Raw genomic sequence first — 18,904 nt, forward strand, 5'->3', positions numbered from 1 at the left:
GATGCCCAGTGACAGGACAGTGGGCAATAGGTGGAAGTTGAGGCATAGGAGGTTCCATGTGAAACTGAAGAAGAATTTTTTCACTGTGAGGGTGACAGAGCACTGGAACCAGCTGCCCAGGGAGGTTGTGGAGTCTCCTTCTTGGGAGATATTCAAGAACCGTCTGGATGTGTTCCAGTGTCATCTGCTCTAGGTGATCCTGCTCTGGCAAGGGGGCTGGACCAGATGATCTTTTGAGGTACCTTCCAGCTCTGACATTCTGTGATTCTATAATATCAGATGTTGGCTGTGTCAGAGACCCTTTGATTTAGTGAGACTAGCTCACATGACAAATGAGAAAGAAATATGAAATAATCATCATCTAAAGACTGTTTTATGTACCAGATGGGCAATGCCTAATCCCTCAGAGAAAGGTAAGAAGCCCAGGATTTATATGTCCAATTGTATATAGGAAAGAAATATCATGTTGAATTCTGAGTCCTCAAAATTGTGACTTCATAAGTCAGAAACCTGACTCAAAAGCCAAATTTCAGCATACAGGCAGTAATGTAGATTTTCCTTCCTTTATGACGGGAATAAGAGACATCCTTGAGAATCATAGAATCAGCCAGGTTGGAAGAGACCTCCAAGATCATCCAGTCCAACCTAGCACCCAGCCCTAGCCAGTCAACTAGACCATGGCACTAAGTGCCTCATCCAGTCTTTTATTGAACACCTCCAGGGATGGTGCCTCCACCACCTCCCTGGGCAGCCCATTCCAATGCCAATCACTCTCTCTGGGAAGAACTTCCTCCTAACATCCAGCCTATACTTCCCCCGGCACATCTTGAGACTGTGTCCTCTTGTTCTATTGGTGGTTGTCTGGGAGAAGAGGCCACCCCCCACCTGGCTACAATGTCCCTTCAGGTAGTTGTAGACAGCAAAGAGGCCACCTCTGAGCCTCCTCTTCTCCAGGCTAAACAACCCCAGCTCCCTCAGCCTCTCCTCATAGGGTTTGTGTTCCAGGCCCCTCACCAGCTTTGTTGCCCTTCTCTGGACATGTTCCAGCACCTCAACATCTCTCTTGAATTGAGTGGCCCAGAACTGGACACAGTACCCAAGGTGTGGCCTGACCAGTGCTGAGTACAGGGGAAGAATAACCTATCAATATCACAAAACCCAGCATCCTGCATGCCAGACAGTTTGGATTTTGTTCCTTTTATTTTTCCTTGTTGTGATGACTGTTTTTTTTGGTGCTTTTTTGTTATTGCTTCCCCCCCCCCTTTTTTTTTTAAATTGTTGTTGTTTGGGTTATTTTGTGACTTTTGGACTGACTCTAAATAGTAAGTTTTAAAGACTGTAAATAATGAGCAGTGACCAAGTTAAGTTAGAAAAAAAATTCCATTTATTTGAAGTTTTGTGTTGTCCCCAGCTTCCATAAACTGGGATCTCACTTTGCTTTCTTTGTCGAAGAATGCATACAACTTATTACTGAATAACCTTACTGTGCACCTACTGGTGCTGTGCAAGTCACCTCTCTGTCTTTTCTTTGAGCACTCATTTTCATGTTACAGGATTTCATAGTAAGCTTCCAGAGTTCTTTGTCTTCTGGAATATTTCTCTCTCTCAGTTGAACTCTCTCTGCTGTTTGCACATTTTATTTTATTTTATTTTTTTCTTCAAATGTGGAAAACAAATCTTGTCACTGTAATCTTATAACAGCCTTGCCAACATAGTCTAGATTACAAGATAACTTAATTCTGTGTACTGCTTCCCATTGCAACAGTGCTGCTGCCAAACCATCATACCGAGAGATCACGTTAAAATGATTATCTTTGACAACCTCTAAATCCTTCCAAAAAGCACTGCTTGCCAGGATAGTTTCCTATCCTGTATACAGTGCCTGTGTAATTTGTCCCCACATTAGCTGCTTACATTGGCTGTATTAAAATATGCTTGCTTGACAAAAAATTTAACAAGTTGTTACTAACTACCATCCACACCAATTTTTATCATGTCCACAAACTGCACTAGCAAAGCTACATCACTTGTCTAAAAATCATTGATGTGAGCAAATAGGATTGAAGCCGATTCCTTCTAGAAACGAGTCTGTCTTCTGATGCCTTCATACACACAATTACAGCTGAGATCTGTCAGAGAGCATATCTTAATCTGTCCAGTCTCTTCACATAACTTGTATTTGTCAAGAAAGTTGTCTTGGAGCGAGAAATTAAATACACTGAAAAAAATCAAAGCATAAAACATCTAAAAGTCCTGTAGTACTCTAAACCACATCAAAGCATGACACATCTGAAAGTCCCATAGGACTCTAAACCAAAACAAAGGTGGGCAGACAGAAACAAGTTTTCATGAAACTATAAAAAATTAGGCTAGTAATCGTTTTCCTTCTAATTCTCCATTAGTGTTACATACATGGTATTCTATCCAGTATTGCTGCCAGGATGAGGTGCTCTTTCAAAAAGCCACTCCTTTTAAGATATTTTCAAATATCAGAATTGTTTCAGCTCTCTTACCCTAGCTGGAAAATGGCTAACACTAACAGTAGTAGTCTACCCTAAGAGAAATAGTAGGTCTTCAGAATTACAAATACATATGTGACACAGTGGTGGTTTACTTTGTTGGTACAACATTTAATAGGCTGTGATCACCACAGTGATCCAAACCTAATTTTTAGGTAGGCTGTCTGACACTCTCCTGACTCCCTTCCCACAGAATCACAGAGCTTTAGAAGTTGGAATGGACCTCCAGAGATCATAGAGCCTGACCTACCTGCCAGGGCAGCATCCCCTAGGGTAGGTCACACAGGAACACATCTAGGTTTTGAAAGTCTCCAGAAAAGGAGACTCCACAACCTCTCTGGGCAGCCTATTCCCCATGGATTGCTCTGGATATCTGTAAAGTGCATAAAGTATCAGTCTTTGTACATACATTTTAACTTCATTGAAGTTTGTGTTCATTAGACTGTGTAATAAGACACATCCTTTGGCATTTCTTTGCTGTATTCTGAAGATTCCTTTCACTGATCCAGGACAAATTGACTTTAGTTTCCTTCTGAAGATTGGTAGACTTCTGAACTTGTCATGATACATACAACTCCTGCTAAACAGGGAAATGCAGGAACTGATTGCCTCATCTGGTCTGCTGACCTGGTTTTGACACAGTGTTTTGTGGTGGTGTGTTTGGTGGTTTTGTTTGGTTGGTTTGTTTTTCCCACAAGCCTTCCTCCCTGTTGCTGTATCTGAGTGGGTGTACCTTTCTGCTGAGTTTCGTGAGTGCTTGGCTTGGCAGGCTGGCTGCACAACACAGCAACTCGGGCCACAAAGACTGTCAGGTCTAGCAGAGCAGCCACGACTTAGCACCCAAGTCTGTGCTATGACAACGTATTTGAGCTTGAACTGCCTCCTAACCTAAGGTGGATGTCTTTTGTCACCCAACACCACAGTTCTGTTGTATTTTTCAAAACATTGAGTAACAAGGAGGAAAGAAGGGAGAGAGATAAATAAGTGCTGTGTCTACCATTCCAGAGAAGTTAAAACTAATTTATTTTCAGTAGTTTTCCTGGAAATTAGTTTTTTCCTCTCATTAGAACTGATTATACTGAAATACTGATAATGAACATTTCTCCTCACCTGTGTCAACTTAACCATGTAAGGACCAAGTGTTGTTCCTTTCAATAAAAACAGGATACACACCCCCAGCTCCCTCAGCCTCTCCTCATAGGGTTTGTGTTCCAGGCCCCTCACCAGCCTTGTCGCCCTTCTCTGGACACGTTCCAGCACCTCAACATCTCTCTCAAATTGAGTGGCCCAGAACTGGACACAGTACTCAAGGTGTGGCCTGGCCAGTGTTGAGTACAGGGGAAGAATAACCTATCAATATCACAAAATACAACAAGATACAACAGGAAAGAGCTTGACTATTCCCAGCCATATTTCCAGTGTTGTCACCACCTTAGGATCATCCTAAGTATGTGCCTTGGATGATGAGGTTCCCCCCAAATTCTCGTGCAAATGTTGGCAGCAATATGCTCTGTTACAGTCATCCATGGGAATGTGTGGAGACTGGTTACAGAAAAAGGATTATAAATTGCACTTATTTCAAAATTCCATTATTTTTGAAGGTCTGACATGTCTTTTGGGGCTTGGCAGTATTGTATCTGTAATAATGATATAGTACAATGGTAGGCATAAGTATCAACTGACTCTGTTGTTATTGCTCCCTGGAAAGCTGGGCTGAGCTTTCTTATCCAGGATTGTGTTTTTAACTCTGGAGGGATGAAACAAACCTGCTCTTGGAGTAGCAAAACTTAAAAATAAATGCTGTCAATGATCTGACAACTTCTTAGTCAAATGATTTTGATCCAAAGATACCTCCAAAGCCTTTTAATCCTAAATACAACTTAGAGTATATAATAAACACATAGATTATCATAGGAGGATGCAGCAAGCCTACAGTTCTTCTTTATGCTGGAGCTTTATTTTTGAACTTTTAGCAGAGTCCAGAATAAAGCATTTACAGATTCTGTTAGGAGTGCTAGATGTTTTACAACCATAGCACTTGCATTACAAATGCACCCAAGTGCCGGGTGCTGCACTTTGGCCACAACAACCCCATGCAGAGATACAGGCTGGGGTTGGAGTGGCTGGAGAGCAGCCAAACAGAGAGGGATCTGGGGGTGCTGATTGATACCTGCCTGGATATGAGCCAGCAGTGTGCCCAGGTGGCCAAGAGAGCCAGTGGCAAACTGGCCTGCATCAGGAATGTTGTGGTCAGCAGGAGCAGGGAGGTCATTTTGCCCCTGTACTCTGCACTGGTTAGACCACACCTTGAGTACTGTGTTCAGTTCTGGGCCCCCCAGTTTAGGAGGGACATTGAGATGCTTGAGCATGTCCAGAGAAGGGCGATGAGGCTGGTGAGAGGCCTTGAGCACAGCCCTATGAGGAGAGGCTGAGGGAGCTGGGATTGTTTAGCCTGGAGAAGAGGAGGCTCAGGGCAGACCTTATTGCTGTCTACAACTACCTGAGGGGTGGTTGTGGCCAGGGGGAGGTTGCTCTCTTCTCTCAGGTGGCCAGCACCAGAACGAGAGGACACAGCCTCAGGCTGCGCCAGGGGAGATTTAGGCTTGAGGTGAGGAGAAAGTTCTTCACTGAGAGAGTCATTGGACACTGGAATGGGCTGCCCGGGGAGGTGGTGGAGTTGCCGTCCCTGGGGCTGTTCAAGGCAGGATTGGACGTGGCACTTGGTGCCATGGTCTAGCCTTGAGCTCTGTGGTAAAGGGTTGGACTTGATGATCTGTGAGGTCTCTTCCAACCTTGATGATACTGTGATACTGTGAAAATATTTGGGGAAAAAAAACCCCAAAAGTAAAGCACTGATACCACTTAGAATGACTAGTTTTTAATTCAGTGTTAGTCAGTGGGATAGATTTGGACCCATCTTCCTTTAAATGCCATTTGGAGGCATATCAGATCTATGTACATAATACATTGCAAAGAGGGTTTTGGTTTTGTGGCTGTGATGTGCAGGCATCGTCAGATCTGTTGCGGAGGGGAAATTAATTGATGCAAGATTATTTTTTCCAAAATTAATATTGTTTATTAATTTTGCTATTCAGAACTCTGCCACCCCCAACCACTAAATTTAATAATATTTTGGTTCTTACACGGTCATGGAAACATTATATGGATAATATCCAGATCTAGTAATAACCAGCAAAATATAGAAACATTCATTAAACTGGAAGAGAAGGTTGGCATGGTCAAATGCCACTTGTGGTCAATATCCTGCTTGCCCAGTAGATGGGCTCAAGGAGCTCTTTCTGCTCTATGGCAGAAGGCAGTAGAGAATTCCAAAGAGGCATTTAAGCATTTACTCACAGATTATTACTTTTACCCACTCATGGGGGTAGCCACAGTCCAGACAGTGCCCAAATGCTTTCAGGGGACTCTGTCTTGTTGGATGTTGTGCCTTGAATCTTCCCAGCTTCTGGGGAAAGGATGCAGACAATCTCTGACCTTGTTCTCCTGGCTTCTTCTGGATGATCTGTATGTGTGTCCAGGCATTCTAGGCAGGGCCTCCAGGTGGAGAAGGCAGATGTGATGCAGTCTCATCACGATGTCATGCTGGCCACACAGGCCAATCGCGTGCAGACATCCAGGGTCTGCTTCTGGTAACTGGCAGCAGTGGAGTTTAGCAGGCAAGCAATAAGGCAGTGTGCAAGAGCATCAGGGCTGGGCCCAGCAGAGAGAGAGCAGGCAAAGAGCAGGGAAGCAAAGCAGTGAAGCAAAAGCAGGTTGTTCACCTGCATGTCTCCTTTTATCAATGTGGGCTGAGATTAATTGCCCTTTGGACACAGAATAGCCAATCAGGATGGCAGTTAGCTAAACCTTACCATATTAGGCAAAGCCATAGGCTCACTTTTCCCTAATTTGGGAAAATCAGGGGCCTTGCACTAGGCAGGCACAAGCTAAGTGTGTGTACCTTACACCACAGGACCCTGGGCAGGCCAGACTCAGTGGTTCCAGGTTCTTTTGTGTCCATTTCCTGCACTTGCCTCTCTGGTGGAGCAGAAAAACATGCCTAGGCAAGGCAGGGCGTGTATAAGCCTATTTTGGGCTTATGAGGCCTGCCACAAGATCTCATCTCATCTCATCTATTTCTGCATTTCTCAGTACTGCATACTCTGCTTCTCAGTTATTCAGAAGGATGCACTTATGTAATTTGACTTTCCTTGTACTTGTACTCTGTTAATGATTCTGCACATCTCCAACCAGGAATGATGTCTTGTTTCCAGGAAAGCACTGCACATAGCCTGTTTCAAAATGCACAGCTGGTGATCTTCCTTCTGACACTGCAAAATGCACATTCACAAAGAAATGAGAGCCTGAGCATGCTGACTTTACAATAACACAACAACAGCCCCTTAGATAAGCTGTTTAACCAAACTGAATAAACCTTCAGCTGATATTAATATTGTAAGAATGAAATGTCTAGCTTGTAAATGCAAATTGTTGAATCACTTTAGCTGCTAATGGTCAAAACTTTGATATTGAAAAGGCTGTGACACAATACAGACAATATGTTACTAAATAAGCAGTAAATGCAGTCACTCAGTTATCCCATCTGCATATTTCTCATCTGACATTGCCAGGAGCATCTCCTTGATTCCCTAACATCTGATGGACCAGATGTTGCAGACGGAGGAATTCTTTCCACTGCTCTGAACCTCAGAGCAGAAGGGTGTGATGTACCATGGGGATCGTACCTTCCACAGCTTGTTGTGCAGCATTTTCCCCACCACTTTAATTCTGGGAAATAAGTAATCCTATAAGCCAGGAGGTATTTCTTAAATAAAGGATGTTTATTAAAATGAAGATAATGATAATCTAGAAGCATTGTGCTTTGGTTATGAAATTAAGATTATTTCATAATCTAAATTTGAGGAAGGTTTCCTGTGAAAAGTAGCTGCTAAACACTTCAGAAAAGGAGAAAAAAAGAAAGGATCATGTAGATTTTCTAGACAGTTCTCCTGAACACTGAATATTAAGGAGGTCTGTGCTAGGTTCTGACTTTCTCTCTCTCTTTTTCTTTGGTGCAGATGGTCCTGTGTCAATCGGAATGAGCCTGGATATTGCAAGCATAGATACAATATCAGAAATAAATATGGTATTGTAGCTTTCACAATCTTTTTTGTTTTGCTTGCTGTTTACTGCTGCTGGCAATGTGACTTTGAGACTTTTCTCCTTGTGCAGTCACTGTGTGTTAGGAGATGGAATTTTATTTTTCACTTCAGAGAGTAGTTCTAACACTAAGTATAGAAATGCAGACACAGACCATAGATCTCTCAGATAGAATCATAGAATCAATCATGTTGGAAGAGACCTCCAAGATCATCCAGTACAACCTAGCACCCAGCCCTAGCCAGTCAACTAGACCATAGCACTAAGTGGCTCATTCAGTCTTCTCTTGAACACCTCCAGGGGTGGTGACTCCACCACCTCCCTGGGCAGCCCATTCCAATGGGAAATCACTCTCTCTGTGAAGAACTTCCTCCAGCACAACTTGAGACTGTGTCCCCTTGTTTTGTTGCTGGTTGCCTGGGAGAAGAGACCAACCCCCCACCTGGCTACAACCTCCCTTCAGGTAGTTGTAGACAGCAATGAGGTCCCCCCTGAACCTCCTCTTCTCTAGGCTAAACAACCTCAGCTCTCTCAGATACAAACATAAATTTGCAACCAAGTATTAATCTTAATAAAGGGCATGTGAAAAGGTGTTTATTTTCCAGATGAAACATCTAAATCTTCACATAGTTCAGAAAATTAACGATATATTCATGCGACATGGAAGCCACTCCCCTTTCCTGTAATTAGACACAGCTGAACTCTCATTGTCTTTCTCCTTTACTACTACTGTCACATATTATTTCATTCCAGCTGTGTTTCATTACATTTGTCTCATTTATTTTTGAACAAACTATGAAATGTAATATACTTTTCTAAATAAACAGTCTCTGCTGGTACATAGAAACAAAAGGCAAAATTCATTGATCAGATATTCAATGTTAGATTTTTTTCCCTCCCTGCATATGTATATAAAAATGTATAAGCATATAAAGAAATATAAATGTTAATAGGTGTATATATAAAAAGCACCTCACCATTTCATTACTTGGACTTCCACAAAAGTTGAATGTTAGAATGTCTCTGTGCTTTGTAAGCATTAACCTAGTACTTAGAAAGGAGGAAATAAGGTCAGAACTTAAGATGAACTTATCATGCTGATAAAAACATACTCTAAAATCAAAAATGTTTGTTTTTCTTATGAAGTGCTAAGAAATAGTGTGATTTTAATCTTAAGAAGAAGACATCTGAATTAAAGGTGAATTGGGATGAGAGCTAGAGTTGAAATCTGGATGAATTTGGCATCATTCTTTCCCTTGTGATGCTGAAAGGACAAATTGTGCTGGTGTGATGATGATTCCCTTCCTATTAAACTAACTTGCCCTTTTGTCTGTCTGAATTTATACAATTTTTCACAAACTTGTCTTTAAAAATGCGTTATTTAGTACTTTATGTGAACAAAAGGATCTTTTCAACCACTTATGAATCATCCTAAAATTCAAAGATTTACAGAGCCAGATCATTTGCTTACAGAACTCTGATGACTTCAGCTGATTTATAGTTCCAGACTTAGGCCATCAGCTTTTACTGTAAAATTCCAGTGACTAAAGAACAAAATGTACTCAAGTTAATGTTTCATAATGGTATCAACTTCAGTACAAGAGCCAGTCCAACTGCTATAAGAGAGCCAGCGTTTAAGAATGGGTATGTGAAGTGTCACAGACTGTTTCTGTCCAGCAGCTGTTTCCATATGCTTTTGTAAGTCAGGATATAATAAAGGCTTGGTCTGTGTGATATTTTTTGTTGTTCTCTTCCAGGATTACACAGCTACCATATTTCTAAGGCAACGATGGACTGATGAGAGACTTTGTTTCGATGGTAATAAGAGTTTAAGCTTAGATGGTCGGCTTGTGGAAATGCTTTGGGTACCAGATACCTTCATAGTAGATTCAAAAAAGTCTTTTCTTCATGATATCACTGTTGAGAATCGTCTTATAAGAATATACCCCAATGGAACTGTCTTGTATGCACTACGGTAGGTATAAACCACATACCAGTCTTTATATTTGCCTTCTGCTTGCATTTTAAGCTTTCCAGCTTAGCATCACTTTGTGCTTAAGGAACTGGTGTTTTGGTAAAAGCAGAATATGTATGGTCTTGTATTTTGTGATATAATTGAGCAATGTGGTTAAAGTCTTAAATTTACTAATAGGTCCTCTTCCCCCCCTTCCCCCTCCCCCCGCCCCTTAAGTAGATCCTTTTTGTTTCATGTAGACCAAATGCAGGATTTGTGTATTCCAACAGTTTAACAATGAAGTCATCACAAAGGAAAGAAAGCTCTGATGACTGGTTTGTGTTATTTGTTGAAGACTGTTTTTTAGAGTTGATTTTAGTAACAAAATTGTACGCTGTATTGAAAAACAATCAGCAAAGCTGAAATGCACTCTGCAAGAGGGAAGGAAGCAAGGGGTGACCTTTTTAGACTGCCACAAAAAGCAGTTATTCTGGAGTAATTTCCTATTTGGAATGCTATTACTCTTTCATGTTAAATAATGACAAGTATTAGATTTTGTCCTCACAACAAATACTTTCCTGCAAATAATAGTTCAAATTTCAGTAGTTCAATAGTTCAAAGCAAATAGGCTTACTACTATTTTTAATGATGAACAATTTTATTCCATTAAGAATCAGCAATAGTCCTTTTATTTCTTTCTTTCAAGCATCACCACAACTGTTGCTTGCAGCATGGACCTGACCAAATATCCGATGGACAAGCAGACATGTACTTTGCAACTGGAAAGCTGTAAGAAACTGAACTCTTGTTATTTTTACACAACTAGAAAAAAATATCTCTCATCTTTTCTTTTTTGTTAATAGCTGCTAGATATTATTACCAAAGAGGCTGGAATTTCCAAAGAAGCCAAGGGACAATATGTGACTAATCCCTGTCGACTTACAATAGTGTCTTTATAGAAAGATAAATGCATGAGGCATTATTGAAAATAGCATGGTAATACTGAAATGCTGCTGTATTATCAATGATTAAAACAAGCCTCAGGAGATGATCATAGGCCTGATTTTGCAGTACATCCTGCAGCTATTCTGTTGGCCTTCGGGGGGAGTTCTGCGAACAGATTTTCCATCACAGCGAGGAAAAACCTTTTTCTCTCTTTCAGGTAGTACGTGTTACTTTATCCCTTGAGGCACAGTTCCTTTAGGAAAGAAACAAATTAGAATAAGGTTTATTTGTAAGGTATAAAGGTCATACTTAGTTAATTTACTGCCTTCATACTGAAAAAAAGGGTAATTGCTTAGGCAGTTCTGTTCTGAGATGGATACATGCAGATCCTTCTACGACTTATTTGTCTCTATATGAGTGTCCTGTGGAAAAATGTTATCAATTGATGGACAAAGACTAAATACACCTTTACAGGTTCTCCTTTGAGCAATGTCCTCATTAAAGTGTGGTCTCTTTGTAGGAATGGTTGCTTTGCAAATAGCTGAATTTATTTGCTGTTTTTCAGGTGATACAATTCTCAACATATTTTCAAGTGAGAATGTGTAAAAGGATACCCAATTCTGTAAAATGAAAATGTATGTTCAAATATATGTCAATACATATTCAAAGTATTTTGGAAGACTTTTCAGTACTTCTCAAGTTTTGCTCTTTACCATTTCAGATATGCTTGCTACATTTCCTCTTGTTAATTACCAAGCACAGGACTGTGGCAAAATTTCATTTTAGCCAGAATGTTAAAAGGGAATCAAGGCCAAAAGTTCTTCATGCAGGAGTCCCCCTAGAATCAGCACGTTTATAAGACCAACTGTTCAACAAACAGTAATTTGAATTAAAATTTGGATTTATCTCTATTTTTTTCCTCTTAGAACATATCGATAAGTCAACACATATGGATTTACAGCAACAGCATTACCTAATGAGTCATTCAATATATTCTGTAGTTGCAGGATGAAATATATGTCCCACAGCAACATAAATCTATTTGACAGAATTAAAAAAAAAAAGTCCCTATATAATTATAAATAATCATTTTCCAGAATGATTCCATCTGCTTTTTCAGCAACACACAAGTGACTCCTGTCTAAGGGGAAAACATAGTAATGTCCTCACCAATGCTCCCATGACACTGGTGTTTAGTTTTAGGAAAAAGAGTTAGAAACATTAAAAGCAAAAAGGAAAGAATGTTCCTTTAGCCACAGCCCTTTTTCTTCAGTGCACTGTAGTGTTTTCTTTTGGGTATGCTGGAAATGGTGTTTGTTCCACCATGAGATCAGAGATGTCAGTTTATAGATGTTGATAGGAGAAACCAAGTCATGGATGAATAATGACATCGTCCTAGAATAATGCCTGCAGATGCCATTACCTGGAATTAAGAATTGTGACTATACACACATCCACACAGCACTGATGTGTATAAGATAAAACAAAAAACACATGGAAAAAATATATGCTGAAAGAAAGTGCTGGACCTTTCATTAAGTGATCACTAATGTAAAGACAAACATAGAATCACAGAAGCAGAGAATGTTAGAGGTTGAAAGGGACCTCCAGAGATTGAGTCCAACCCCCCTGCCAAAGCAGGGTCCCCTAGGATAGTGCACACAGGAATGCATCTAGGTGGGTTTTGAAAGTCTCCAGAGAGGGAGACTCCGCGACACCTCTGGGCAGTCTATTCCAGTGCTCCATCACCCTTACAGTAAAGTAGTGTCTCCTTATATTGAGGTGAAACCTTCTATGTTTCAGTTTGTATCCATTGTTCCTTGTCTTATTACTTGCCTTATCACTGACATGATGTTATCAAGCAATAGCTTCATATGGTAAAGCATCCCTAGTGGCCTTTACAACATGCTATTCTGCTGCCAGTAGTTAGTGACATTCATTGACTTACACTTTCTACATAGCAAACCTGATTTTAGCCTTTTTCCAGCCCACACCCTTCAGGAGGTAGTACTGGCATATGTTAGGAGACAGAGAGTTGTGATTCTGAGTCTCTGTTGACATGGTGGATGTGACATTTGGGAACTTGGAGGGCTCCTGCCCTGTTTGGTGCTGCCAGAGGGTTCATGCTGCGTGGTAGGGAGCACCACCATCCGTTCAGACTAGGACGAGGGCTTTTTTTTCCTCTCTCTTTTTTCTTCTTTCCCTTTTTATTTTCAACTCTCCCTCTTAGAGGCAGGCCTCCAGTTGAAATACATATTCATGGTTTGGGCCCATCTCTGAAATTTTATTTCCTTTTTGAACATGTCCTTTAGCATTTATTCAGTGAAGAGCCACATGAAGACACTTAACTTGTGCTTGACAATCAGGGGAAATTAAAATTAGCAATGGAAAGGTAAACTCATTTGTATTAGGCATGATGAATGTTTAATCCCAAATTTACTATTCCTGTAGTTAACTCTGATGATATTAGTTGCTTGTACTGTATCAGTGAGGCACAGGAATGAGACATTTTGGGCTTGAGGAATTAGAAAGAATGAAAACTCAGTGTTACATAAAGAGAGTAGAGATTACTTGTAATAGCCAGATGACACAGCTGAAGGATTTTATCTCTACAAACTTAAAAAATATTTTAGAATTAGTAAAATATTAATCCCCTGAATAAAGAAGAACTCTGCACAGAGGGAGGGCTGTGCTATTTAATTTTACTCACTATTGGGAAGACTCTTACCACAAGCTCTTCACAAACAGAGCTTTGAAATAAATACTTTAAAAAAAAATTTTATAGGAAAGATCACCAAATTGTTCATTTAGTGAAAACACTTTAGAACAAAATTGCTTCCATTAGAGCAAAACTACTCCATTTGGAGATATGCTTGTTAACACACATCTGGCATCAAGAATTCTTCCCATTTCATACAACTTAGAAGACTCGATATGTTGTACAAAGTAAATAACTTACTGTAGTACTCTCTAGTTCTTTGGACTTCATCTAAATAATCTCCAGTGCATTTATACTGAATCACAGAATCAAAGAATCAACCAGGTTGGAAGAGACCTCCAAAATCATCCAGGCCAACCTAGCACCCAGCCCTATCCAGTCAACTAGGCCATGGCACTAAGTGCCTCATCCAGTCTTCTCCTGAACACCTCCAGGGATGGTGACTCCACCACCTCCCTGGGCAGCCCATTCCAATGGCAAATAACTCTCTCTGTGAAGGAAAGTAAAATGAATCCATGCCTGAAATCATGCAATAAAAACTGCTTCTATGAACTTTTTGTTTTGACTAAGAACAAGGCAATAATTTGTTTATGGGAAATGTTGCTTTTCATTTTTCTCTAAAATGTGGGATATTTCCCAGCCTGTGGTTTTAGGGAATCATGAACTTAGCTTGGATGCACATGCTGTTGGCTCAGTCTTCTGACATGGCAGTGTTTTGGCTTGAATTGTTATAAATGTGATAGTGGGAGCAGAGATTCATGGTCATTATACTTTTTCAGAAAGTTGCCAACAATAGTGAAAAGAGGACTTGCATTATAAAAAAAATTGGTCAGGGAAAGAATTTCCAAGTGAAACTGTAATTTTAGTTTGCAACCAGTTCAGTGCTTCCTTTAAACAAAATTTCCAAACACTTGCTTTTCCTACATTAAATAAATGAGTTCTATTTTGTCACTGCAAGAACCAAAGTAATTATCTTAATTTTTAAAGACTCTTTTTCCTTAACTTTAGTACATGCCTTTTATGTCTTTCCCCCCCGATTTTAGAGCTTTGTTCTTTTTGTGGCATATGTCCTTGTGCAATGGATTACATTGTCTCATACTGCAATTTACTTATAATTGACAAAGTCTAAAAATAATCATCTGTTCATGTTTCTGTCCCCTAAGCTTAGCTATTAACTTGCACAATACAAACCTGTCAGCTACAAGATTGATTGATCTGAGTAAGCTAAAGGAAAAGATGTTCAGATGCTCCCTGTTAACATGTAAATTGCATTAACATAATCTTGAATTAATCACATTCGCTAGCCTGAAAATTGCCTCCCTTGTAATATAATGGGGAAAAGCTACAGAGGTATTTTAGCTGTGATTGTGCTGCATATTGACAAGTGTGTGCAAAACAGAGTTGTCTTCTGATAGATGATTCATGTCCCATCTCATCTCCTAATTGCTACCTGAAGGTTAGGAGGAAATCTCCTGGGACCCCTGAAATGTACCATGCTCTTGAGCCCACAGAATCATCGGCATCTACACTGATGTCCTTGGGAAGCATTCAAACCCCTAAGCCAAAATGTTGCTGAGCCCAGCTTGGAACACAGAACCAAAATGTGAAAGCCCTGCTGCTCTCCTCATTCCTTCATGTCTATGGAAATGACGTCCAAATGCACTGCATCAAGACATAGCAGCCTGGGATACAGCAAAGGGCCACGCTTAATGTTGAGTCCAAATGCTGGCGGGGATGCAATTCATAAAACCCGAATTTCTTTATAGATTAATAGCTTTAGAATATCATGTGGTACTGATTTTTTAATGAGTTTGTCATGTACACTAGAAAAAAAAAGTTGTAAAATGACCTCCTCCAAAAAAAGTCAGCTTTCAGATGGTAGGACTTTGCATGCTAGTGGGAGGGATTTTTTGCAAACAGACATTACATTTCTGCCAAAACCTGTCATTTTTTATGTCTAATTGCACTGTCAGAGAAATAAGAAACAGCTGAACCGTAAGTGTGCTCACCACAAATGAATTACTGTGTAAAGCAAACACTTTTGTTGGCTTGTGTATCACTACAGGGGGCTATAACATCAACGATGTCATGTTTTACTGGACTAGAGGAAATGATTCAGTTCGAGGCTTGGATACACTCCGACTGGCACAGTATACAGTAGAAGACCACTTTACCTCAGTATCCGAAGCAGTATATGAGACAGGTAAAATCACCATTCCCAAACTTTCTAGGTACAGTTTGGAATATGGTTTTGCAAACAGAGCAGCATTAAGGAACTGAGCACTTTGCTTTGTCTTAGGATGACTGTTGTAATTTTCTGCTAGATTGCACTCTTGAAACCATAACTACATTTCCAGGCATTAGCAGCAGAGACTCAGCCAATGTAAAGGCTGAGAGTTTTGGAGCATTTTCTTGGATTTTGTTATCTAAAGAATGATGAACAACAGATGTACTACTTCAATGTCAGTGAGATCTCCCATGAAGCAAAAAGCCTGTAGATTTGGCATTCAAACTGGAGGGAAACCCTGGGCAGCCAGCTCAGAACAGTTCCCAGCCTTCCTGGAAACAGCCACTCTGGTGTTTTTGGGCAAGTGACCCACAAAAATTTATGTGAATATGCTGGGTGGTTTTACAACTGCAAAAAATTTGCTTTCATGGCTAGTCCTTGTTGCAGTTACTCTTTCTCTGCAGCAGCCTGTCCAGCGTAATGGGCAGTACAGCACAGATTACCTCGCCTGAAGTTCCTCTTCCCAGGAAGGGGTCAGAAGCATTTCTACAGATCTTCTGCTGATCTTAGGAAACTACTGCATACATTTTTCTCTAACTGCAGGACTTAACCTCATGAAAGTCTGTTCATATTTATTTTCTAGAGATTTTGAAAGGTCTGTCAGAGAGTACAACACCTGCCAAACCTGCTTTATGCTCTTTGAGTTCCGATTAGGTTCTTCATTGCTGTTCTTCATTGCATACTCATTTTCTCTTCTGCTGAACTCAACACACCAACTGAAAGGGCAACCTTTAAACAAAGGCATACACATCCTTCAAAGCTGTAGTTTCACCAGAGGATATTAATTCTGAATCACATATTTATTTTATTTATTCCATTATTGTGTACTATGTCTTTGATGATGCAACACTGAAACTTTATGCTTTCATTTCAGATATTTATTCAGGGTGAAAGTTAAAGTTCACTAACTGTATATAGAAGTAAAAAGGAAATACATGCTCACAGGCTTCAGAATCATAAGTATCTTGCTACTTACATAAGTGACATCTGCTTGCTTTTCTCCATTTTACAGCTTCTGGGTAAGCAACATCAGGTTCAACTGAAGGAGAATAATCCTTTATTGCTGTTCTGCCTGGAAGGGTATTAGAACCTGTTCACCACCTAGGAAAGAGGAAACCTGCTTAATTCTTATCATCCAGGCACTAATGCCAAAAAGCAAAGCTCTGTTATTTTGTTGCCAAATAGAATAAGAACAAATCCAGTTGTAACCCAAGAGGCACAACCAGATGAACTGTGCTTTTCAGCAAATGATGCAATAGTCTTCTCTCCGTATTGTCAGGAATCAAACATATAGAGTTAAAAGCCATTTTTTTCATTTAATTACACATTTTATCACAAAGAACTTAATTAGATTAAAATTTCTCACATTTGATAGTTTCAATTCCCCTGTTCAAGAAAGCCACAATATCAACAGTTATGCAGCGCTTTTAAAATGAAATCTTATAATCCTCTTAATTTTCTGTTGAGTTGTTATGAATTAGGTGTTATTTTCTGCAGATATTTTTTCTTTTCAGAAAGCAGTGCCTACTGCAGCCCATATTAAAAAAGAGAACTAACCAGATTATGGAACTATGTAATCAATTCAAGATGAAAAATGGTTCTCTGCAGTTCCTGAACGCCACTAATAGATAACTGAGAGTACTTTATAAATAGTAGTATCACTATAAACAACAGTTATTTACAGCAGTTGTGATTCAGAAGGCTAAAGCTAAAGATATGAGAGAAGAACCATGTGGAGGATTTCCTAACACAGCAAAAAAAAAGACATCAAGATTTGATACTCTGTGAACTTGAACGGAGAGTACAGCTGCTGTGCAAGTGAAATATTGTACAACAGTGCAACCCTCAAGTTCACATACAGCCACTGACAGAGACAGATATAAAATGCAGTCAGCAAAATTCCTGCATAAGCACCTTCAGTAAATTTAAGTAAGGGACATTGTGGATTAATCTTGCTCATAGGATGGCGCACATTTCATAATAGTAATCACATTATTGTAATCACATAACAGTAAGTCACTTTGAATAATGTTAGATTGCTGGCTAAGGTTTGTGTTGATACAACCAACTTAATTTTGGACATGGGCAAATTAATTATTGGAATAACTTTTTACATGTCTCTTAACTATAGTCCTTGTTCTGCCTACCCTGATACACTCCTAGACCCCAAAATCATATTTCTGCAGTGGTGGCTGCTGTTCTTTTATTTCAGCTGTCTAGCCAACACCACCTGCATTCTCAGAGTAATAAATAGTGATGTAAAAGGCCTGTCGTTCTTATTGGAAAAACATAAATGCAATGAAAGACTGTTACAGTCTAGCTTTTTTGGTGCAAATAATCATAGAAACAAGGCTGAAATACCCTATAAGATGTAATTTAATCTATTCTCACATCACAAGGCAAGGTCATCTAGATCTACAGCCTACTGCCTGACAGCTGTTTCCAGGAGTCAGTTAGACAAACCTCCAAAGTGTCTGCTTCGCCTTCCCTGGATGATTCCCCCCCCACCCCCCCAGTGATTATTACATGCGTATTTTCTCATGTCTAATCTTGATTTCTCTTGCTGCATTTCAAATGCATTAAGTGGAAACAGAAGACAAGCTTCCTGCTGTTTTTCAGCAGCCCTTTCACTCTTTGAGGGCAGATATATCTTTACATAAACCAATGCTTTCCCTCTTTCTAATTCATATAAACAGTCTCCTAGATCTCCTCTCTCTGCTGTTGTTCTCCCATCGCATTTCCCATATCTTGGCTAATGTGCAGCACCCAAAACTGGATATCCCATACCCATCAGATATCCTCCATAGGGGGAAAAGTATAGTTATGTGTTTCATGAACTCTGTGCCTCTTTATTAATTCTGAGTTGATACTTACTGTTCTTCCAGAAAACCATTGTGCATTTTGTACCTCATTCAGCTTGCAATGCATTCTAGCGCTACACCTCCTTTTTTGCCCTGTAGTCACATGTTCCCTATGCTGTTGTATTGGTCTGATTGAAACTTCTCAGGGACTCAAAATAGCTGACAGAACAATATGATAATAGTATGCCCTCCTCTCTTCCCACCTTTGGAAATAAAGGAATTAGATGTAGAGAGGGAAAGGGGTAAAATGCCCAAAGAATAGTCTTGCTTCGATTAAGTTAAAAACTTCAACAATAAATAAAAGGTATTTAAGGTAGGGGAGTTACAAAGAGGTACAGGGAGTGAAACAAGATACAAAAATATATATACAACCAGATTAATGACAATGGATGGAGGTAGATTCCAGAATGAGCTGTCCACCATGTAGTAGGATGGCCATGTGGCAAAACAGGAGCTGCA

At 39.9% G+C, this 18,904-nt stretch overlaps 1 protein-coding gene across 2 annotated transcripts in view; it reads left to right on the forward strand.

Annotated features, from left to right (window-relative positions):
- LOC135176045 (gamma-aminobutyric acid receptor subunit pi-like) overlaps positions 1–18,904 on the forward strand; it is a 58,551-nt gene that overhangs the window by 22,793 nt on the left and 16,854 nt on the right. The window contains exons 4-7 of one of the 2 annotated variants that reach the window (XM_064144646.1): positions 7,598–7,665; positions 9,437–9,654; positions 10,340–10,422; positions 15,363–15,500. In XM_064144646.1, coding sequence (XP_064000716.1) covers positions 7,598–7,665; positions 9,437–9,654; positions 10,340–10,422; positions 15,363–15,500 — 507 coding nt within the window. The remainder of the gene's footprint in view (positions 1–7,597; positions 7,666–9,436; positions 9,655–10,339; positions 10,423–15,362; positions 15,501–18,904) is intronic. The other variant, XM_064144645.1, reaches the window with a different exon arrangement.

Source organism: Pogoniulus pusillus, chromosome 6, assembly GCF_015220805.1.
Source record: "Pogoniulus pusillus isolate bPogPus1 chromosome 6, bPogPus1.pri, whole genome shotgun sequence".
Lineage (NCBI taxonomy): Eukaryota > Metazoa > Chordata > Aves > Piciformes > Lybiidae > Pogoniulus > Pogoniulus pusillus.